This window comes from Arvicanthis niloticus, chromosome 18 (assembly GCF_011762505.2).
Source record: "Arvicanthis niloticus isolate mArvNil1 chromosome 18, mArvNil1.pat.X, whole genome shotgun sequence".
Classification (NCBI taxonomy): Eukaryota; Metazoa; Chordata; class Mammalia; order Rodentia; family Muridae; genus Arvicanthis; species Arvicanthis niloticus.
Window position 1 is genome coordinate 13,089,870 of NC_047675.1, and position 23,498 is coordinate 13,113,367.

Consider the following 23,498-nt stretch of genomic DNA (forward strand, 5'->3'; position numbering starts at 1 on the left):
ACATGGCAGCCATCTTTGCCCACAAGCTACCTGTTGACCTTTTATTGTTTTTGTTTTTGAGGCAGGATTTCAAGTAGCCCAGGCTGGTCTCAAGCTTACTAGGTTGCTGAGCCCTCCCTTTTGAGACAGGATCTTACCAAGTATCTCTGGCTGGTTTTGGGGTCACTAAGTCACTCTGTAGACCAGGCTGGCCTCAATCTCACAGAGATCTACAGCCTCTGCCTCTGGAGTACTGGGATTAAAGACTTGAGGTATCGTGACAGAGAACCTGAACTTTTTTGTTGTTTTCCTTACTTTATTTCTTGGAGGTGGGAGGCAGGGAATGAGAGGTTTAAAACATTACTTCCTGCTTCAACAAGCTCCCCCAACTCCCACCAAGAACACACTACCAAGTGCTGCTGTCCTGTATCAAAGGCCACGTAATCTGGTTAGCCCTCATTCAGCTTCCTTGCTCTCACAAAATGCCACGCCTTTCTCCCCAGCACTCATTAGGGTTTGTCGTCACATTTGGGTATGGGATGAGCCCAGTGGCATCTGCTTTCATTACGAAGCTGTTCTATGCGGGACAGTCTGTTCCACTTACTGATGTGTTAGAACTCAGCACAGTGCCTAGTACATGCTACTTCTCCAATAAGACCTTATTAAATCAAGGAATGAAGAAAAAGCCTTGTGAATACATGACCAGCTGTGTGGGTGGACTGCATTTGTTGGATGTTTGGAACACTCGGTTGCCTACAGGAAGGGCATTCATGAGCTACTCAGTCAAGTTTTACCTTCATATTCCGGATCTTGCTACTCCTGGACAGCAGCGGGTATGGAGAGCAAAATGAAAGCAAAGGTCATGGACTTGCCACCCCCTGTTACATGCACCACGAAGAAAGTTTTCAAAGCTTAGTGCATTGCGACCAACAGTTCGTATTTCAAATTCAGAGTTACACAAGATTGATCCTAGAGTCCCAGCGAGTCCGTGGGCTGGGGGCTGGGGCGTAGATAATGGCGGGAGGCTGGGACTCCAGCACCTGGTTTGTGAAGCACAGATCCTACTCTATGCTCCCCCGACTGGCTGAACAAATTGCTTAACCTGAAGCTCTGCAGAGTAGAAATAATATTGCCTGCCCCTCTGTGATTTATATACAATTAAGGGTGGTTCACAAGAGGTGTTTCGGTTGGTTGGCTTTTTTGTTTGTTTGCTTTTGGTTTGGTTTGGTTTGGTTTGGTTTGGTTTGGTCAGTGCCCTTTCCTCCCCACCTCAAGAATGGTAGACAGGCCACCTACCACTGAGTCACACCCCCAAGCCTGGGAACTTTCTTATTCAATCTCATAGACACAGTGGAACTGGATATGGCAGGGACATGAGCCACTTGTATTTTGCAACAGCGATGTGGGAGCCAGTGAACTGGGCAGCATGCTTGGTGTTTCTTCTCAGTTGGCCTTGTGTGTACTCCTGAAAGACCTCCTCTCACACTCCTTATTCCTACTGACTAGGGTAGAGATAGCTGGAATGACAGACAGCACAAGCTGGAATGGCAGATGGCACAGTGACTCACAGGACAGTGTCTTAGCATTTTATTGCTGTGAGCAGACATCATGACCAAGACATGGGGCTGGTTTATAGGATCATAGGTTCAATCCATTATCATCAAGGTGGGAGCATGGCAGTGTCCAGGCAGGCATGGTACAGGAGGAGCTGAGAGTCCTACATCTTCATCTGAAGGCTGCTACCAGATACTGACTTTCAAGCAGCTAGAATGAGAGTCTTAAGCCCACACCCACAGTGACACACCTACTCCAACAAGGCCACGCCTCCTAATAGTGCCATTCCCTGGGCCAAGCATATATAAAACATCACAGACAACGAGGGAATGAATTTACCTCATGTGTAGGTAGTGGGGGTTTGGGCGTGGAGGCACATGTTTGTGTGGCTCTTCAACAGGGCAGAATGAGTGATAACGTGACATTGAAAACCACTGAAGTACTCAGAGGCCCTGTGTCACTGGGAGAATCTTCAACCTGGAGACTAAATGCTGGGCAAGGAGACAAAAGCTGAGGAGACCTTGTTAAGAGAGGTGTTGGTCAACTAAAAGCCCAAACATGAGAATAGAGAGATCTCTGGTGGTTAGGTGGTTAAGAGCACTGATTGTTCTTCTAGAGTAATCAGGTTTGGTTCCCAGCAGTGACATGGCTACTCACGATTGTCTGTAACTACAGTTTCAGGGGGTCTGACGCCCTCTTCTGACCTCAGAGAGCACTGCACCCACATGGAGCACAGACATACATGCAGACAAAAACACTTGTACACATAACATAAGATTAAAAGCAAAAGCACAGATAGCCTTTCTTCTTGCTTGCCTTCTGGGAGCCAGCCCATAGGGAAGGCCTGGCTCACCTCTACTTTTTGGCTTCTCTCCCTTAATAAACGATCTTTTTCCTTGTAAGAGAAGAAAGATGACAGAGAGCAGCAGCAGCCTCCTATACCACACAAATAACTTCTTTGCAGGGACTTGACGAGTCGGACTAGTTTACCAAGGTAGGAACAGGCAGAGCTATCTTTGGCTTCTGTTCTCCCTGACACATTCCTCTTTCATGAGTAATCAATTTGTTTGATCAAAGTGTATGGTAGTCCCTTGAGGAGAGATCAACAAGAGGGTTGTGTAACTTCAGGATACAAGTTCTGCCAAGTCCCACCAGAACTTTCCCCTCAGTTGGTAGGCACTTGTACCTCCGTTTCACACATGAGGACAGTAACAGTAAAGTTGGGTGACTCAGAAGTGGTTGTGTGCAATTATTCTCAGCCCCACGCCCCATGTCCTGCTTCAGTCTCCCCTATAGTACTTCTCCCCTACGCTGTGTCTATTCAGTGTCTCCTCTTTCCAAGTTTCACAAGACAAATGTGTTTGTTATGGCTGGGCAAACCCTGGGTTGTTTTGCCTCAAAACTCCCAGAATTACAAAATGTTCAAAACAGCAAGGCAAAAGGGAGGCCATTTCACCCAATTTATTTTGCAGACAGGGAATCTGAGGCAGAGAGAAGGAAAGCAACCCCGTCATGTCCTCTTTGTAGATGTTTGTGGCACAGCCTGTTTAGCTTACATGTCTCTCTTTGCACCAACTGCACGCTCAACCTAGCCGTGTCCCAAGCTTGCTCCGCACGTGCAAAATGCACGTGTGCAGGGGACTACTGGCTGGATACTTTTGCCCAAAGTAATTGACACCATGTCCTGTGTATTCAGTGTTCAACAAATATTTACTAAGTGCCTATGTGTGGGAGATGTTGTGAAAACAACGGTCAGAAACAAAACGAAAACATTGTTTTTGTCCTTGTGAGTCCTCGAGAAGTATCTAAATGAGGTAATTTTAGATGCTAGGAAGGCTAGAAAGAAAATAGAATGGGAATAATGGATGTGAGGTGGACCTTCAGATAGTGTGGTGTTGCAAAACCGTAGCACTTGGTGTGTGGTCCTTTCCACACACCCCCAACCCCCAACACACACACAGCTTTTTCTAAGGAGAACATTGAATCTGAGAAGGAGAGAGGGTGGCATATCAAGTTTCAGTGGCCCGACTCCCTTAACCAGCTGCCCCTGAGCGGCCAGTAGAACCATATGGTTTGGATGATGAAACTCAAGGCGAAGAGTGCATCACCACGCAGTCCACGTCACTATAGGTGTCCCGAGGTGAGGGTGAAGGGAGGTGGGGTGTGCGTCTAGGGAGAAGCAGCCAAGCAGCAAATAAAAAATTCCAAAAGCCTCTGGAAAGGACAGCCCCTGCCTTAAAGTAGAGATTCTCTGTCACCAAGAGCCCGCCCAGACGACCGCTCCCCACCCCCTGCCCAACCCGGTCTGGCCAGCGCCAGGCTTTAGAGGATTTGTAGTTTATCCGGCTCTTCACTGCAGCGTTGGTACGGCCAAGACAACTACAAGACCCAGAAGTCAGCGCGCAGGCCCGAGGCGGAGTCGGCGGCGGTGGGTGTGCGAATGAAGGGAGCCAGGAGGTGCGGGTGCCAGGCGCCAGGATGCGGTGGACGGCCACCAGGTTTGGGAGCAGCCCAGGCTCACCTTAACCGGCGCGGTGCAGACGGTCCGGCAGCGACAGGCATGTTGCATATGCACATTAGACGCAGTCCCGGCAACCCAGCAGTGTAGCGTCTTGGTGCTGCAGTGGCAGGGTGCAGGGTCCCGGTAACCAGGGGGTGGGAATCCAGCCCCTGAGCTAGGCTGGCGCTGCTGGCGGAGAGCCTTGGGTTTTTGGGGGACTGGTGTCTACCTGGGGCTGTGCGTGATGTCTTGTTCTCCTTTTTTCTGTGCCAGGGTTAACCTCAGCAGGTTCGCGATGCAGCGGGCAGCGGTGCTGGTGCGGCGGGGCTCCTGCCCCCGCGCCTCGGGCCCCTGGGGCCGTAGTCACAGCAGCGCTGCAGCCGAAGCCTCGGCGGCGCTCAAGGTGCGACCGGAGCGTAGCCCTCGAGACCGCATCCTCACCCTGGAGTCCATGAACCCGCAGGTGAAGGCGGTGGAGTACGCTGTGCGGGGACCCATCGTGCTCAAGGCCGGCGAGATCGAGATGGAGCTGCAGCGGGTGAGCGCGGGGCCTGCGGGGCGCGGGGCCAGGGGGCACTCATGGCGGGAAGAACCCTAGCAAGCTTCTTTGGGGTCCAACAGCAGGACCTCCACCCCCACCCCCGGCTTCCAGCTTGTTCATTGTGCCATTTTTGGCTAGAGCGAGAGAACGCCCCCTCTCTCTCCCGTCACCCACCAGTGCCCCGCATCTGGCACAAAGTGAGGCCTTCGACGGTTCACTTGTTGAATTGTGCCCAATTATTGAGCGGCCTCTGCTGCCAGGCACTGCTTGTTCCCTAAGTGCCCTACCCTCGTGGATCCCTTGGAAGGAGGAGAACAAGCAAATACAGAAGTGAGAGTTTCAGATGGAGAATAAGTGCTTTAAAGGAATACAAAGGGGTAGGGGCGGCGAGGTTAAAACCCTGTTAAGTAGGAGTAGAGGGAGGAAGGAAAGCTGTGCGGCTGGCTGGTTTGTTCCCGAACCCTTTTTTCTGGCTGAGGCATGCTGGGTGTTTGCCAACCACAGTTGCTTGACAAGATCGGGACTCTGGCGAAGAGATGAGTAGAATTCCTTATTTTGTACCTGGAGAACTTTTGATTGCTGTAGTCAAAGAGTTGGGTTCTTATGACCTTAATGAGGTGAACCTGGGACTTCATCTTGGTGGTGCCAGGGATGTTAGCTTGAACTTATTTATAGCTGTTTCTCCCTGTCCTAACTAGGGCGGTTTGGCTGTATGTAAGACATGCATGTCCTTGGATGAAAACAAGTTCTTTGTTCTGGGGCCAAGGTCTGGCTATGTAGCCCAGGTTGGCCTGGGACTCCACATCCTCCTACCTTCACCTCCCATGTGTTGGGGTTTACGGGCGTCCACACACTACAATGCCCTGCTAGAATACTGAGCTTTAACCTGAGTGAGATTTGGAAGGCAGAGTCAAGAGGGAACATCAAAAGGAAACTCTCCTAAGATTAAAAAGAAAATGTTAGCCAGGTAGTGGTGGTGCATGCTTTTAATTCTAGCACTTGGAAGGCTAAGTAAAGTAAGACAGGCAGAACTCTGTGAGTTCGAGGCCTGCTTAGTCTATAGAGTGAGTTCCAGGACAGCTAGGGCTACACAGAGAAACCCTGTCTGGGAAAAACCTTGAAAGAAAGAAAGAAAGAAAGAAAGAAAAGAAAGAAAGAAAGAAAGAAAGAAAGAAAGAAAGAAAGAAAGAGGGAGGGAGGGAGGGAGGGAGGGAGGGAGGGAGGGAGGAGAGAAGAGAATGTCACCAGATCGTTCTGATCTAAGATGTGGATGGATGGGAGGGTTTCTTGATTTTGTTCTGACACTCAGCAGATTCCAGTGTCTGCAGGGTAGTGTGGTCACTCAGTATCCTTGAATATGTGAGAGGAACTCTTAGGAGCTCTCTTTTCTTCCCATCAGAACTTTTATGAGGCCTGCCTACATCAGATACCCAGTTCTACTCAAAACACTAACTTGGATAAAACAAGTCACTATCTGTTGCTGACTCTTTGCAGGGCTGAGTTTATTTTTTAAGATTTGTTTTTATTATTTTTAAATATGTGTATGTGTGTAGTTATGTGCACATGAGTGCAGGTGCCCATGAAGGCCAGAGAAGCTTCTTTGCTGGGCATGGGTGGTACAAGCTTTTAACCTCAGCACTCAGGAGACAGAGGCAGGTCGATTTCTGAGTTCGAGGTCAGCCTAATCTACTGCCAGGGCTACACAGAGTTGGAGCTCCTTGGAGCTGAAGTTCCAGGTGCTTGTGAGACGCCTGATGTGGGAACTGAACTGGATTCCCTTGCTAGTAACCCTCCATCATCTCTCCTGCCTACAACGCTGTTTAAAGGTTGGCCTGGAGAAGGCTGGCTCCATTTCTGTGTCTGCCTGACACACCGGTGGGCTGGAGACATAGAGTGTGTGTTCTTCTTTTTCAAACTTTGGTATCTGGGAGGCTGCAGCTGTCCCTCCTGGAGTTAACAGTCTCCTCACTAAAACAAAGCTAGACAGAAAGCGTCCCCTGTTCTGTCCCATCACAGCTGGTTTCTCTGGTTCCAGAGCTGGGAGAGATTCCAGGAATTATCTCTACCTTTTGTGAACTAGCCACTTTCTTGTCGGCTCCATAAAGTAGAGAATGAGGAGGACCAGGAGGACACTGACCTTAGTTTCAGGCTGCCATATTGTTATTCCAGCTCCATGTCCCCCAGTTCATTACATTTTGCTGGGATGTTTTTAGCAGGCAGAGAATGTGTGAGAATGGTCCAAGAGCAGGCAGTGCTGTGAGCAAGAAGCTGGGACGTTCCGGGTCTAGGAGTAGGTGCTGATGTAGTTAGTAGACATCTGTTTGGCAGAGGGAGGTGGGGTGAATTCGGTGGAGAAGGTAGACAGAAGTCATTTGGATGGCTCAGGACTTGACCATGCATCTTGGCTGGACATGGGAGCTAGCAAGGGTTTCCAGCAGTGGTATGGCTCAGGTAGATATATGTCTTGGTCGCTGGGCCAGAAGCATCCTGACTTCCAAAATAGAAGTTCCACACTCCCATGTTTGAGCTGTCCAAGTTAGCTGAGAAGTTCTGTCTGTCCATCTACATTCTCTGATACTTGCTTTTGTTTTAAGATAGGTTCTCACTATGTAGTCCTAACAGGCCTGGAACTTTCTATGTCAGTCAGGCTGACCTGGAACTCACAGAAGTCCATCCACTTGTCTTTGCTCCCCAAGTGCTGAGATGAAAGCTGCACACCACCGTACCCTCTCTGCTGCTTAATTAACCACATCTGTCAGTGTTTCTTTTCTTCTTGGAGGGTGGGGGGTCGGTGCTGGGACTTACATTTTAGGGCCTTACTGACTTAAACCAAGCACTCTACCACTGACCTAGAGCTGTGTTCCGAACCTTCTTTATTTTCATTTATTTTTTATTTGTATTGGCTTAGTTGTTTTTTTCTATCTCTGTTTTGAATCTCTGATGAAAATTGGACCAATATTCAGAGGGATCTGATCTGGTCGAGAAGTTTGTATGGAATATGACTCCAGGCAAATTTCGTGTATTCTCTGGGCATCAGTTTCCCATTCTCTACACCTTGGCCTGGGGAACCTGAAGTGACTTCTGTGTTAGGTCCCAGAACCTTATGTTGCCTATGGAATTGTTTCAGTGGGTGCTTTGTCAATATCACAGGCCAGACACGTGGCTTTGGTGTTTGTCTTCAGGGTGGCGGTCAGGGCTTAGTCCCCAAGCTTTTTGCTTCCCTGGTAAGATAACCTGAGGGATGAGGAGAACAGACTAAGGGATGTGAATAGCCAGGCCAAGGAGGCCTTGCACCCTGACAGCAGCTCCACCAAGGGAGAGTCTGTTTGGGGGTTTCAGATCCCATTGTTCATTGGGAATAGCACTTTTTAATAAGCCGCAATTAAAGGGGTTTTTAAAAAGATCTGACAGTTTCTCAACCTACTTCTTTTTTCTCTTGTTTTTTTTAAGGGCAAGGATCAGGGCTTGGTGCAGTTAAGCAAAGAAATGGCTTTACTTTTCCAGTTGTAAAAGTAAATACCAGCCAGGTGTGGTGGCTGGGGCCTGTGTCTTACCTCTTAGGAGTCTGAGACATGGCGGTTACTTGAGTTTAGGAATTCAGGGCCAGCCTGAGCAATATAGGAACACTCTGTCTCAAAGATTAAAAATAGAAAGTGCTTACCAGGTAAGCATGAGAACCTGTGCTTGATCCCCAGAACGTACATGAAAAGCCAGGCATGGCTGTTTGCACACGTTATTTCAGGGCTGGGGAAGCACATCAGGAGGATCCCCGGGGCTCCCTGACCAGCCACTAACCTACGCAAACCAATGAGAGACCCTGTCTCAAAACATGAAGTGGCAGGCTCCTGAGCAACCACACCCAAGGTTGGCCTGTGACCTCCACTTGTTCACATACACACACACACACACACACACACACACACGCACCTACAGGAACACAAAGTACACAGAACAAAAACAAAAAAGCTCACACAGGGTAGGAGGTTTAGAATTAGAAAAGACGGGTTGCCTTTGTTGACATCATTGTGTGTTGTGAGGATAAAAATTGTGGAAGACTGCTTTCCCCTTTCTGAATCCCTCAGTGTGTGGCTTTCTGGGTCAGCTTTGCTATAACAAATGATCCTGAATGGAAAGAATTCAGCTTTACTTACTGTCTTAGTTAGGATTTTACTGCTGTGAACAGACACCATGACCAAGGCAACTCTTATAAGGACAACATTGGGGCTGGTTTACAGGTTCAGAGGTTCAGCCCATTATCATCAAGGTAGGAACATGGCAGTGTCCAGGCAAGTATGGTGCAGGAGGAGCTGAGAGTTCTGCATCTTCATCTGAAGGCGGCTAGTGGAAGACTGACTTCCAGGAAGAGTAGGTTGAGGGTCTTAAAGCCCACGCCCACAGTGACACACCTACTCCAGGAAGGCCACACCCACTCCAACAAGGCCACACCCTCTAATAATGCCACTCTCTGGGCCAAGCAAATACAAACCATCACACTTACAAATCTTATTTTTTTTTTTTTTTAGATTTATTGATTTTAAATTTTTATTATTGCATGTGAATGTGTGCTTTGTTTGTCTGTCTGTCTGTACATCCCATGTGTTCTGGTGCCTGTAAAGCTAGAAGAGGGCCGGGCGGTGGTGGCCCACGCCTTTAATCCCAGCACTTGGGAGGCAGAAGCAGGCGGATTTCTAAGTTTGAGGCCAGCCTGGTCTACAGAGTGAGTTCTAGGACAGCCAGGCTACACAGAGAAACCCTGTCTCAAAAAAAAAAAAAAAAAAAAAAAAGCTAGAAGAGGGTGTCAGATCTCGCAGAACTGCAGTTATGGACAGTTGTGAGCCGCTATGTGGGTGCTGGGAACCAAACCCATGTCTTTAGTAAGAGCTCTTACTAAGTACTCTTTCCCGATGAGGCAAGTTGCCTTTCCAACCATGTTCCTTATAAATCTTGACTTTTCTTGTCTGCATGAGTGAAAAAAAAAAAAGGAAATAAACAAAGGAAGGACCCGATGGCGCCTAGGTGCGGTAGAGGAGAAGGGCTGTCGCAGACATGAGGGAGAGCATGGCCAAAGGCAAGGACACCTGGGAGAGTCCAGAGTGGACATGACCCTGAGCCTGGCCAGAGGAGAGAGGGTAGAGCCGGGAGAGTAAAGAGTGGATGACAGGGGAGTGGGTGAGGTAACTAAAAAAACGATTGGGTTCTATTAGCGAGGGTAAGCCCAGCTCCTGGGCTGGAGGAGTTTAGGGTAGGAGGTGTGGTATACCAGCCATACCCTGTAACAGGTAGGGAGTGAGGGATGCTGGGAGAACATGGCAGCCAGGCCCACTTTGATATGTTAAATAGGCATTCTGATAGGCATTTGTCCTAGGCTACCTGGGATAGCCCTAACGCTGCAGAGTGTTACCCTGTGCCAAGTCTCAGCTTCTCCTTCTGTGAAATGAACCTGTTTTCAGGACCTGTGGGATCTCACTGGGGTTTGTCTCCAGCGCTTCTTTCAGGACTTACAGCCTTCTTTTAATTAATTGATTAATTGTCCTTTTGCATCTGGGATCGAGGGGCCTTTCATAAAAAGTTTCTGGGGTCTGGGAAGGCCTCACTCCCACCCCGTGCCCAAGTTTGGTCAAGATTTATTTGTGCGTGCGCCCATGCATGTGTGCATGTGTGCATGTGTGTTTGTGTGTTCGTGTGCATGTGAATAGAGGTGCCCACAGAAGCCAGAGGCACAGAGCTAGAGTAGCAGGGGGTTGTGTGCTGCTGGGCTGAGTGCTGGGTTCTGTTCTTGGTCATCTGCCAAAGCAACGGAGCACACTCTTCCCCTGCAGCCTCTGCACCGTTTCTTATTCACTTCCTGTATTTGCTTTGGTTCTTCTCTTGTTTGGTCCCGGCTTCCTTCTCTCACTCTTGAGCTCCTTATTTTTTGTGTTAGGAGTATTTGTTGAACCAAAGGGAGACTGAGGCCTTCTTCAGCATAGTCCCATCGAGTGCCTGGGCCAGCCCTCGAACAGGGAAACTAACTTGTTTTTGTCCCTGCTTCCTCTTCAGCTTTACTGGGCTGTGTATAGCTTACAGGTACAGTGTGTGTGTGTGTGTGTGTGTGTGTGTGTGTGTGTGTGTGTGTGTGTGGTGTGTGTGTGTGTGTGTGTGTGTGTGTGGTGTGTGTGTGGTGTATGTGTATGTATGTGTATGTGTGGTGTGTCTGTGTGTGTGTGTGTGGTGTGTGTGTGATGTGTGGTGTATGTGTGGTATGTGTGTCTGTGTGTGTCTAGCGTGTGGTATATGTGTGGTATGTCTTTGTGTATGTGTATGTATGTGTGCATGTGTGTGTGTGCGCGTGTGCGTGTGCGCGTGCGCGTGTGCGTGTGTGTGTGTGTGTGTGTGTGTGTGTGTGTGTATTTAAGGTGTACAGCATGGAGGCTGGAGAGATGGCTAAGAGCAGTTGCTGTTCTTACAGGGATCCAGATTTGATTCCCAGAACCCACACTGGGAAGCTCACAACCATCTCTAAATTGAATTCCAGGGGATCTGATGCCCTCTTTTAGCCTCTGAGAAAGCTTGTACTCTCCTCTGCCTCCCAAACCCTGGGATTAAAGGCACACACCACAACCTTTTTTAAATAGCATTTTTCTTGTGTGTGTGGTGTGTACATTTTCTTGCATATACAGGTGCACACATATATAGGGTGCATTAGAAGCCATATGACAACATTGCTATCACTTTTTAGATGCTGTACACCTTAGATTTTGAGACAGGGCTCCCACTGGCCTGGAGCTCATTGATTCAGCTAGGTTGGTGAACCCCAGGCATTCACTTGTCTTCACTTCTCCAGTACTGAGATGACAAGCATATACCATTGCATTTGAGGTTGTCTTTTAATGTGATTCTGGGGATCGAATTCAGGTAGCTGCACTTGCGACACAGGCACCTTAACAATTGAAAATCTCCTCAGTCTTCCTGTTTTGATGTCTTGCCTTGTTCCTGTTTGACTTGTCCACCAGTCCTGTGGCCTTTAATGTGGTTGGACTGTGGGCTGGAAGGACAATGATAAAACTTTTTCCTTTTCCTCTGAAGAAGTGCTTCACCACCTTCCTTCCACCCCTGAACAAGTGAAAGCGGCAGGAAGAACCCCTCCTTCCCTTTGCTGCATGGTATGCACTTGGGAGCTGTGTGTGTGCAAGTGTGTTAGACAGATGAACTCACACTACAGTCTTGTTAGTCTCTCTGCCAAGGCTCTGCACTGGGGGCAGTGCACCACTGCGTGCCCCTACAGGCCTGGATAAGCACTTTGGACTAGAATCTTTCTGGAGTACCTTGGTATTTCCCGTCCCATGTAGACCTTGTCTTCCCAGAACAACCTTCTGAGTTGCTGCTCTTGGCTGTGTAGAGTTGTCTGCTTGTCTATTCAAGGGAGCCAGTTTCCTGTCCTAAGCTCATCCGTCATGCAAAGTGTCTATGGTCTGTAGGCACAAAGACCCAAGTTAGGAGGTGTTTAGTGTTCCCAGGCTTGGTGTCAGCAAGCCCTGAATTGGCTGAATAGTGCCGGGGGAGGGTACAGGGAAGGGACATCCAGGGCTAGATTCCAGGCATTATCTCCCCCTGTACTAGGCTGGCCCAGGGCCCAGGCCTACATCTGTGTGTTGAGTCCTGGCCTTCATAGCTGTGGCAGATTTATTTTTTACTGAAGAATAGGCTGTGGTGATACTACAGAAGTCATCTATACTCAGGAGCTGAAAGCTTGAAAGCTCCAGTGACTTAAAGGCTGATGTAGGGCTCTTCAACAGGAACCCAGGCCAGTGCGAGGGTGTGGGGGCCTGCCTTTTGTACGCTGTGACTTAGGTAGGTAGGCCCACTCTCAGCCTCGTTGGTTCCTGCCTATGTGATGACCTTGAAGCCACATGCCCTTCTCTGCTGCTCTCACCCTGACCCAGCCTGGTGCAGCAAGTGGTGCCACCACCGGCCTTGGTCTGTCAGCATTTGACTGCCAGGAAAAATTCTCCTCCATATTGGCCATCTCTGAGTAGCTCAAAAAATGAGATGCAGGCACTTACAGGGTCCCCTGTCTCCTAGACACACCTTTCAGAGATTTGAGCTCTGTTTGTGAAACACTGGGGCCTTTTCCGGGCTTCTTTTCTTGGCCTACTATGCCCTGTAATTTAGGGATGTAAAACTTAGGTGGCAGCTGTTTTTCTTTTTTGAGGTATTTTACTGATTGTAAAAATGCATGGTAGGGAAGGGACAAGAGATGACTCAGTAAGAGTGCTTGTTAATATACAAAAGAACCTGAGTTCAAATCCCCAGCTCCCAAGCAAAAAGTCAGGCATGGTCTCACTTGTTCCTGAAACCCTAGTCTGGTAGGAGCAGAGACAGGATTGCCAGGGCTGCCTGTTGATCAGCCTAGCTAAAAAGCAGTGAGCTCCAGGGTCAGTGAGATAGCCTGTCTCAGAAACAAGAGGGAGAACTATGAAGGATAGCCCGAATCCTCCTCTGGCCTCTACATGTTTGCTCATGGTCAGGCACACACCTGAGTGTGGTGCACATGCATGCACACATGGACACACATGGACACACACATACACTTGTACACACACTCAGAACAAACTTCACCAGTATCAAGCCCATAGAAATATCTCTTTAAATTGTGTTTGGGAAAGCACAGCTGGAATGGGAGGTTGCCTTCCCTGTCTCCACAGGGACTGCAGGACCTTCTTCCTGGACTGGCTGTGCAGGCTGTGTTTATTCCTGATTGTCTTTTCAGTCACCCTGGGAGGTCCTTGAACCTGTCTAGTCTGTGCCTCCAGGCTAATTCTGGATTTCTCAGGGGGCTGTGGAGACTCCCACGTTTTCACATCTCTGTGATCCTTCTTACCTTTGTAGCAGCTGGAGTGTCTTTCCCTCCTCTCCTGAGTGACATCCAAATATCTGTTAGTTCCTCTGTGACCCCTACGTCATTACCTCATCTGTCCTTGCTCTTAAAAAAAAAAAAAAAAAAGGAAGAAGAAAAGAAAACTAGTGATTTTGCAAAAACAGGATTACAAGAGAACAAAGCCAGGTGTTAATTCCCAGGGATGAGCATCTTCTGGAGGGTGACCATGAGCTCAGCATCTCTTGCCCCTTGCTTATGGTTTCAAAGTGGAGCTCTGCTTGGGCACAGGGGACAGGAGCTATAGTCTCTCCCTCCCTGACATCCGGCATATTGTGGCTGGCCTCTGTTCCTTCTCTGCTGCCACTTTGGTCCCAGTGCCTTCTTTTAGACATCTCTATGAGGTGACAGGCCATGGGGCTTTCTCAGGATGTCCCAGTCCACCTAACAGCTTTTTCAGTTTGTCCAGAAATTGGGAGGCAGTACAACAGAGTGGTTGCTAACCACACTGGCTCCCTGAGTTCAAATCCTAGCACTCCGGTTTATCAATCTGTGACACTGAGCAAGTTTGTTAGTCTTTTAAAACCTCAGTTTTCTCATTTGTTCTTCCTCATGGAGATGGTTGTGAAGCCTCACTAGGACAGGCATGTCACAGGCTTAGTGTTAGCACTGTTCTTGACATTTGCTGAGGCTCAAAATAGGATGGCTTATTAATATCCTGTGGCAATCCTGCAACTTGGCCTCAGGAATGGAGGGTCTATGAGTCCTTAAGTAACCACCTGCCACCTTCTCTCTGCAGGGCATCAAAAAACCATTCACTGAGGTAATCCGAGCCAACATTGGGGATGCCCATGCTATGGGCCAGCAGCCAATCACCTTTCTCCGTCAGGTGAGCCAACCCTCAAGAACAGGCCTCTGGGGGCCCTGAAGTGGAACCTGGGAGGGAGCAGAACAACCATCATTAGCATCCCTCAGGCATGTGCCATGGGGAAGTGGCAGCCCTTTCAAGTACCTGCTGTCTCCGTTTCTCTCTGCAATTCCTCTTCCAATGTTGTCAAAAATATCTTAACATACTTTGGCCTGGGATAGGATGCTTCCAGGAAGGCTTTTCTTCATTGTTAGGTCTGGGGTCCTGACAGAAGAGCTTTGGTGAGGGTGTTCATGTGTATATGTGGGACAGAGAGGTGCAAGCATAGGGGAGTAGGAGGAGGTGCCCCAAGAGTGAAAATATAGCTCAAAGGGAGCCCCTGGGTTTGAGTGTTGGATCTGCTGCTGACCAGCTAGCTGGCTTTGTGCATGTAGAAGTTGTCAGGGTGCCTTGGAGGGCAGAGGAAGGTCTTCCTCCAGCCCAGCAAAAAGTGCAGTTATAGCAGCCACAGCCACCTGCTCTCGGTTGCCTCCAGTGTAACGCAGCTCCCTCACAGGAGCTCTAGGTGATGGCGGTTTCAGGGTTTATGTCTGAATATCAATGGCAAAATGTTGCATGGGCTGACAGTACAGGATCAGTAGGCAAGACACAGGGAAAGCTTGGTTGGAACATGCCACCGGACAGCCTGAACGAGGTAGGAGGCGGGGCTATGGAAAGTTTTTTCCTGGAGGACTGGGCCTGTTTCTGACCAAAATAACAGTCCTATATGTATAAGGTCCACAGGCCAGGTAACAAACTTTGGGAGTCGGCAGCTTTGTCCCCTTTTCCTAATCTGTGTCACTACCTTCAGAAGGGGCAGAAAGTGGGGGTTCCCTCTTGTCCCTTGGGGCAGAAGGCTATTGGAGGCCCAGCCACACCCCCTGTATAACAGAGGAGATCTCGCAGCAGATCCTGGTCTGAGGATACCCTGCAACCATTGCTGAGTTTCAAAAGACTGGAGATGAGTGTATTAAGGTCCAGCATGTAGAACTGGGGGGACACACAGTACCTCTGCCAGAGAAGTAGAGGCAGGAAGAAGGCCAAACTCCTTGATTGTAAGTAGGAGTGTGGATCTGGTCTTGGGTCAAGAGTAGGTTCCCAACAGTACTTACCTTTACAGGCTGTTAAACTCATCCCCAAAGCTAACCCAGCCCTGGGGCCACAGTTGTCCTAACTTGTCGCACATGGTGTCAGCTGCTTGCAGCTGTCATCTGACTCTCTGATCTTCATAATGACCCCGGAGAGGGGGATGCTAGGTTATTGCTCATTGTACAGAGGAAGAAAAGCCAAGAAGCTGGTCAGTCACCTGACTGGTATCGGAGCTGTGACCTGGCGTGGCATGGCGTGGTTCCTCAGCTGCCAGCTTTAGACAGGTGTGCTTGGTTTTACTGGCACCTAGTCACACAAAGCCTTAGTTAATCCTCTCAGTTTTCATGTGTAGGGTGATTTTATGTTACAGGGAGGAAAAGCTGTTCCGGCCTTCAGATCTGAGGGTTAGTCCAAAGGAAGAACAGGAGGGGAAGGGCACAGGCTATGTGTCTTCAGGGGCCTTAAAATCTTGTTCCTGTCAGCAAGATTTTGCAGCCCACTGAGGCCTGGCCCCTTGCCTAGGAGATCCTCTAGTTTTTATGATCCTGGGTATTTGGGTCTAGTGTTGTTTGCGGATGAGTGGAAGCCAGAGCTGTGGCGAACTCTCACGTTCTGCCACGGCTCCTCGTTTGGCCACCCCATTCTTGGGTCAAGCCTTAGTAGTGTTGCCTCTCTGCCATCAGATTCTCTCCTGCTGCTGAGAGCCAGCATCTTCCTCTTTGCTGCCCTGAGATCCTTCCAGCGTAGCCCTCATGGAGGGGCTGCAACACAGTGTTTGGAGTTGTCTTCTTTCTTTACCTTGCCCAGTGTCCTGTGTGCTTGGTTACCATATTGTAAACTCACTGTACCCTCTTCCTATAGGTGATGGCACTCTGCACCTACCCAAACCTGCTAAACAGCCCCAGCTTCCCAGAAGATGCTAAGAAACGAGCCCGGCGGATCCTGCAGGCTTGTGGTGGAAACAGCTTGGGTGAGGCCCAACTTGCAAGGTGCTCTAGGATGTGAAATGAATGTGGGTTCCAGGATGGGTCTGGGCCCATAAGCAGAGGGCCGTGAGGTGACCGAGTGTGTGGGAGGTGGCTGATGTCCAGCGTGTGCAGATGCACACTCACCTTCTGATGTACTAAGGCAGTGGTATCGTGCCATCTCAGTCGGGTACTTAAGCATAAGTACCTCCATTCTTCTGAATTTGGGCTTGTTTAGGCCAGCAAAGGTTTAGTTCAGTGACCACCCATAGCATCATGAGGCTAAATAGAATGCCAGTTCCCAGCTTTTCTTGTGTCTGTGGCATTGTCTGAGAAATGGCTACTGTTGGCTGAGGACAGGAAGCATCCAGGGCTTTCTTTGTCTTTCTTCAGTTTAATTGTTCTCGTTACTCCTCCCACTCTGCTGTATTCCTTCCACCCTGCCTCTGTTCCTCTTGGTGGAAAGCCCAGGCCCAGCGGTCTGCCGCTGATAGAGCACCAGGCTCCGTGGAAGAGGGTCCTGGGATTTGACCCCCTGTGGATGTGAAAATGATATTTTTCCTCCCTGCCCTGCTTGGAATCCAACTCTTGGCCTCTAGCTCTTTGTTCTCATCCCATTTTGTTTCCTGTTGATCTCCTCTGCCTTTCCCCAGCGCCTGTACAGCGTTCTTAAAGCTTTCTTAGGATGCGTGCCCTGATATTCTGAGACCCAGAGCCAAGAGCGAGACAGATATTTTTCTGAACTACTCAGTAAGGGAATAGCCCCTTGGTCTCTGCCTCCCTCCATGTTCCCTCCCCGCTTTTCTGCTCTGTCCCTTGCTGTGGGCTCTGTGCTGCTGGCCATGGTGACTCTATCAACACCCTTGATCTGGGCACGGTGGTATCCCTGTTAGGAAGGGGCCAGAGTCCCCTGCTTCCCTGCCTGGCAGCCTGAGCTCTAAACCATAGACTGGCAGGGAGCAGCATGTGTGGCAGGGCATTTCTTTCTCTAGACCCTCCACCCAGCATAGAGGAGGAGTGTGTTTCTCAAAGACCCAGTGGCCCTGAGATTTCCAGAAGTTTCCTGGGGAGGCAGGGGGAAGGGAACTGGCTTTATGTGTGTCTAATGTGAGTGGGGAGGGAATGACCTTTGACCTTTGCTCTGCCCACTAAATCTCATCTATTGATTTTTGTTCCTCTTTGTCAGCTTGAGCTAGGGGGGTAGGTGGGAGGCCATGCCTATGGAAGGGTACTCTTGCAGTGTTATGGCAGACCAGTAAACCAGAAGGATTTTGTGGTCTACTGGGCTCTGTCCCAGGAACGTGTGAGTACAGATGAGGGAAATATATTCTGAGCCTTCTCGTTTTCAAACGAGGAAGTGTTTGGGCTCCACCTTCTGCCCTTGCAAGAAAGGCTGGTGTGTCTGCTAGATCTTCATGTTAGGTGACTTTACAACCAGGCCCTGCCCATTGCAAGGAACGGCTAGTGTGGTCTCTCTTAAGCAGGGATGTTGAGGTCTCACTGTCTGTGAGTCTTAGGCGACCCAAAGTGTTCCTTCCTGCCATAGGAGTGTGAGGACGTGGACTGTGTCAGTGTTCTCTAGGAGCATGCTGACCCACGTGCGGGTTATTACTGAATGTGTATATGAAGTATTTTTTTTTTATAGTTTTAAACGTTTTTATTTCATTTCATGTATATGGACATTTTGCCTGCATATATGTCTGTGTACCACTTGCATGCCTCATGTCTGTCGCAGTGAGAAGAGAGCTCTGGCTCCCTTGGAACTGGAGTTACAGTTATAAGCCATCATGTGGGTGCTGGGAATTGAACCCAGGTCCTCGGGAAGAACAGTCAGTGTTCTTAACTGCTAAGCCATCTCTCCAGTTCATTTATACATTTTTAAAGAATTTATGTATATGTTTTTGCCTGCTTTATCTGTGTGTGTCCCAGCTGTGTGCAGTGCAGTGGTACTAGAAGAAGGTGTCAAATCCTCCTGAAACTGAAGTTGGAGGAGCAGTAAACCATGGTGCTGAGGCTTAAATCTGGGACCTCTGTGAGGACAGCAGGTCTTCTTAACTGTCTTTCTAGGTTCCATGCATGAAGTCTTAAAGTTCATCCCTGGTTTTCTCCTAACCTTTAAGATTGTTTTTCCTTAGCCAGACATGGTGACACGCCCTTTAATTCCAGCAGTCAGGAGGCACAGGCAGGCAGATCTGATGAATTCAAGTCCAGCCAGAGCTACATAGAGACCCTGTCTTTAAAAAATTGTTTCTTAACTAATGCTTTCTTTATTGACCATCTGACAAGCAATTCAGTCCTTAGGTTGTGTCCTGGATACTAAATATCCAAGTAGGAGCCTTGGGAGTTGTGTCACCCCACTCTGGACCCAGCATGGAACAGGCACTATTCCCCACACTGAGAGACACAAGTGACTGAGAGGAATGGAGTACACGCCCAGTCTTGAAAGAAGCAAGCAGTAATTGGGCTGCAGAGAAGGCTCAGCCCTCAGGAGCATGTCTTGCTTCTCCAGAGGACTGGAGTTGAGTTCCTAGCACCCATGTTAACCTGCTCACAGCTGCCTTTAAGTCCTGCCCCTGGAGGGTCCAGTGCTTCTGGCTTCTACAGGCAGTTGCTCTCATGTGCATACACCCACACACAGATACTTGCACACTACGTAATTCTTTTAAAAGTAACTCATATGGATTTTATATGTATGTGTTGTTTGGAGCTTTCATGACTTATTGGATAAGAGGCAGAAAGCTATAGAAGTACATCAAGAGAGAGATTAAGAGAACTGACTGGAGCTTGGTGTGGTGGAACACACCTTTAATCTCAGCACTCAAGAGGCAGAGTCAGACAGATCTCTGAGTTTGAACCCAGCCAAGTCTACATAGTGAGTTCCAGCCAAGGCGATATATAGAGACCCTGTCTCACAAAACCAGAAAATAATGAGCCAAGGTTGGCATCCAAGCCCAAGAGGGGGATGAGTGGGAGAGAACTTGCAGATGCACACCAGATAGAGGGCACAGCATGGGCAACGATCTTGAGGTTCAGAATGGGTGGGATCCAGCAAAAGGTGGCAATGGATTATTCAGGGTGGCTGGGGAACTTGGTGACAGTGATATGCCAGTTTGTGAACTTGGAAGTAGATGAGTAGTCTCTCAGGGAAGTGATTTCTAAGCAGAGGTGTAATGGGGAGGGGCCGGGGGTAGCTATATGCTGGGAGATCAGCCTCCAGGATCTGTGTTGGTGCTACTTAAAACCCTGAGCTATTTTGGTGTACTAGTGTCAACCCATTCTCTCAAGATCTGTAGAACCATGTTCAAGCAACTAGCTAAAACATTGTTGTAAAATGTGCCTATATCCCAGATGTGAGCACTGCTTGACACTTTAGAAACCAAGGCTCAATATATAGAAGATGCTCAATAAACACTGGGTGGGAGGATGTGTGGGTGGACGGATGAGCCCAAACAAGTAGGTAAGCATCTTGCCATAGCCCAGAGGAGTAGGAAAGAGGCCCCACCTTAGTGTTCATTGCCATCTTTATCCCCAGTTAATTACATGGATGTCACACTCATTCTATTGAACTAGACATATTGCCTCTAATCATCATCTTGCTTGTCTCACAGGATCTTACAGTGCTAGCCAGGGCGTTAACTGTATCCGTGAAGATGTGGCAGCCTTTATCACCAGGAGAGATGGTGTGCCTGCAGACCCAGACAACATTTACCTGACTACTGGAGCGAGCGACGGTATTTCTGTATGTGCAAAGGTGGCCTTTGTTTGTTTGTTTGTTTGTTTTTCCTTTTTTTTTTTTTTTTAAGATTTTATGTATTTAATGTATATGAGTACACTGTAGCTGTGTTCAGACACACCAGAAGAGGGTATCAGATCCCATTACAGTGGTTGCAAGCCACCATGTGGTTCCTAGGAATTGAACTCAAGACCTCTGGAAGAGCAGTCAGTGCTCTTAACTGCTGAGCCATCTCTCCAGCCTCCTGTTTGTTTTTCAAGACAGGGTTTCCTGTAGTCCTGGAACTCTCTTTGTAGACCAGACTGGTCTCAAACTCTCAAAGTGCTCAGACTAAAGCCATGTACCACCACACCTGATGGTGGCCCGTTCTTATCCCAGCGTTCACTTAGAGGACACACAACCTTGCAGGTTAGGGCCAAGTGTTTGAAGTAGCTAGCCAGGCAGAACACAGGCTTGGTAGATAGAACAGGCCACCCTCTGGTACCCCTGTCCCAGTAACTTCTAGTCCCTGATAGTTTGCATGACCCTGGATACAACTGCAGTATCAGTTTCCTTCCAGAGGACCCGCCGGCAGGTCCAGCTGGTGGGGAGCTAGGATACCTGAGCTTGCCCACTGGCCTCTCTGTTGCCCAGCACATACTGTGTTCTTCCTTTGCCCAGCACTGTGCTAGATGTTGGGGAGACCTTTGGAAGCCAGATTTACCAGTTGGTCTCTGCTTCCATGCCAGTGTTATGACAGACTAGCATTAACATTAACATCACATACATAAAGATCACCTCCCAAGTGTTCAGTTTCTGTTCTGTAGTGAAGAGAATATATACTGTGACAGCAGCAGGAGCTATAAAGGCCCTCTGAAAAAGACTAAAAGATGCAGGTGTGTATGGGGATGGCAGGAGAGAAAGTGTTTTCTAAGCTGAAGATCAGTGTAGTATTAAAGATCTTGACCTGGAAAGAGGCCAGCATTTTAGAAATGAATCCCAGGTGGGTGAGCTCACACAGTGGGGGATAGTTACCAAAAAAGGGCCAAGGAAGCAAGTAATGGCTAAGTTCTATAGTGCCCTGGAAGCCACGCTGAAGTCAGAACATTGGCATTTCAGTAAAGGGAGGGAGTCCACATGATTTAATCAATATGCAGTTCAACTTTGGCCTGGCCAGAAAGAGTCAAGTAACAGTAAGTGAAGGAGAGCTTACGAGATGAGCTGGTTCAGGCTGGGAGTCAATCGGCAACATCGTGGACTAGAATCAGTGGTTACGTGGCTAAAGACTTCTGTGGCACAGGTAGGTGGACTAAAACTAGTGGTTACGTGGCTGACAAGTCTGCTGTGGCTTCAGTTAGATGAACTAGAATCAGGGGTTATGTGGCTGAAGTCTGAAATTCTAGGCTTGTGGTGGGCATGGCCTCCTGGGTTTTTATTGGTTGGCTGGTTTTGTTTATTCGCCAGTGCTGAGGATCAAATCTGGCCCTTGGCATGTTGGGCAGGTGCTTACTCGGGTGTGCTTACCTAGCTGCTCACACCCCACTCACTTTTGGCCTATTTCTATACAATACTCTAGCCCTCTGCTCAGTGCCATTTACCTGTGCATTCTTCCTACATGGGCAATGGTTGCTATTATCTTTTCTGTCTTATTGGGGCTCTTTGTCTCCTCACAGGCTCTTGCTTTGAAGTTGAGTGTGTGTTTTCCAGAGCCTTCAAGTAGATAATGCATTCATCTCCTACTTGAGCCTCTGAGGAGATAGGCCCCAGACACTGAATGCTTTCTAGTCTGGCAGGATTCTTGCATCGAGGAATTGAACGTCAGATGAACCCTGTGCACATGCAAAATGGAAGGTCTCCCAGCAGACGATTTTAGCTTACTGATTCCGAGAACCACTGGCATTTTCACCAACACCTCATTGGGCCCCGTGGTTTATTTTCTGAAGAAATATAAATATATGTACCCCGCTTTGTTTAAGAAGAGGCGGAAGTACCTATCACCTGGTAACTGGTGGTGCCATTTCAACGGTCTGTCCAGCACATGTGGGCCAACTGATGAGTACGCTGGTAACGCTGAGTTTAAATGAGGAGATCAGGATGAGGTCTGAATAATCCAGGGCAGGACCAGCTTGGAAACTGTTCTAGAATGTGTTTGCTTGCTTGATTGGTTAGGTGTTTTGAGACATGATCTCACAGTTGAGGTAGCCCAAGCTGACCTCAAATTCATGATGGCCCTGCCTCAGCCACCCAAGCACTGGGAGTATGCATGTGATGCTTTACGCTGTCAGATGTCCAGTCATACTACATGCCATGCATTATGTCAAGAACTTTAAGACATTCTATGTTTCTTAGGACCTGCTGCACCCTTATGTTCCCGTTAAGGAAACAGAATGAGGAAGATGAAGCATCCTTGGTAGGGTTGCACTAGAGGCCCCTGGTAGACACCTGGGGCAGAGCTCATTTGGTTTGTCTGCCCATTGTCTCTTGAAGGTAGAGAGAAGCAGCAGGAACCCTATAGATTAGCTGTTCATTTACCTCAACCTGTGGGCCTCAACCTCTTTGGAGAATGAATTTACAGGGGCCACCTGAGACCACTGGAAAACACAGATATTTTCATACAGTTTGTAACAGTAGCAAAATTACAGTTATGAAGTAGCAATAAACATAATTTTAGGGTTGGGGTCACCACCCCATGAGGAACCGTATTAAAGCGTTGTAGCCCTGGGAAGGTTGAGAACCGTTGCTGTAGATGCTGCTCTGTGTTGCAGACGATCCTGAAGCTCCTGGTCTCCGGTGGTGGCAAGTCACGGACCGGTGTGATGATCCCCATTCCACAGTACCCCTTGTACTCCGCGGTCATCTCCGAGCTCGATGCTGTCCAGGTGAACTACTATCTGGATGAGGAGAACTGCTGGGCTTTGAATGTGGACGAGCTCCGGCGGGCATTGCGGCAAGCCAAAGACCATTGTGACCCTAAAGTTCTCTGCATTATCAACCCTGGAAACCCCACAGGTCTGTACTTGACTCTCTTGCCTCATTCTTAGGGGCTTCGAGTGGCTGGTGTGCCAGACACTTGACTACTAAAAAATTAAATTACGCAAGGTTTTCTCTGTTCCAGTTTCCCAATTCACTCTAGATTTGCGAACAGCTGTGAGGCTCGCCTCAGGCCATTTCAGGAGACAGAAGCAGACACCTTTTTTTTTTTTTTTTTTTTTTTGGTTTTTGGTTTTTGTTTTGAGCAGGGTTGTATTACTGACAGGAGCTGTTCTTTTTCATGTTTTACCTTCAATTGTAAAGACTCATCTCCTTGAGGTTCACACAAACTATTACCACTTAGTTTAAGGTCGTTTGATGCTAAGTTCCTCCTTGTTTCTCAACTGGATTCAGAGTGCTGGTATAT

The 23,498-nt window shown here is 48.5% G+C and overlaps 1 protein-coding gene across 2 annotated transcripts in view; it reads left to right on the forward strand.

Moving 5' to 3' along the window:
* The first annotated feature begins 3,932 nt into the window (after positions 1-3,932).
* Positions 3,933-23,498, forward strand: part of Gpt2 (glutamic--pyruvic transaminase 2) — a 35,475-nt gene continuing 15,909 nt past the window's right edge. The window contains exons 1-6 of one of the 2 annotated variants that reach the window (XM_076915549.1): positions 3,933-4,091; positions 4,307-4,571; positions 14,228-14,317; positions 16,286-16,394; positions 19,998-20,128; positions 22,867-23,110. In XM_076915549.1, coding sequence (XP_076771664.1) covers positions 4,329-4,571; positions 14,228-14,317; positions 16,286-16,394; positions 19,998-20,128; positions 22,867-23,110 — 817 coding nt within the window. In that variant the 5' untranslated portion in view covers positions 3,933-4,091; positions 4,307-4,328. Of the gene's footprint in view, positions 4,178-4,306; positions 4,572-14,227; positions 14,318-16,285; positions 16,395-19,997; positions 20,129-22,866; positions 23,111-23,498 lie in introns of both variants that reach the window. The other variant, XM_076915550.1, reaches the window with a different exon arrangement.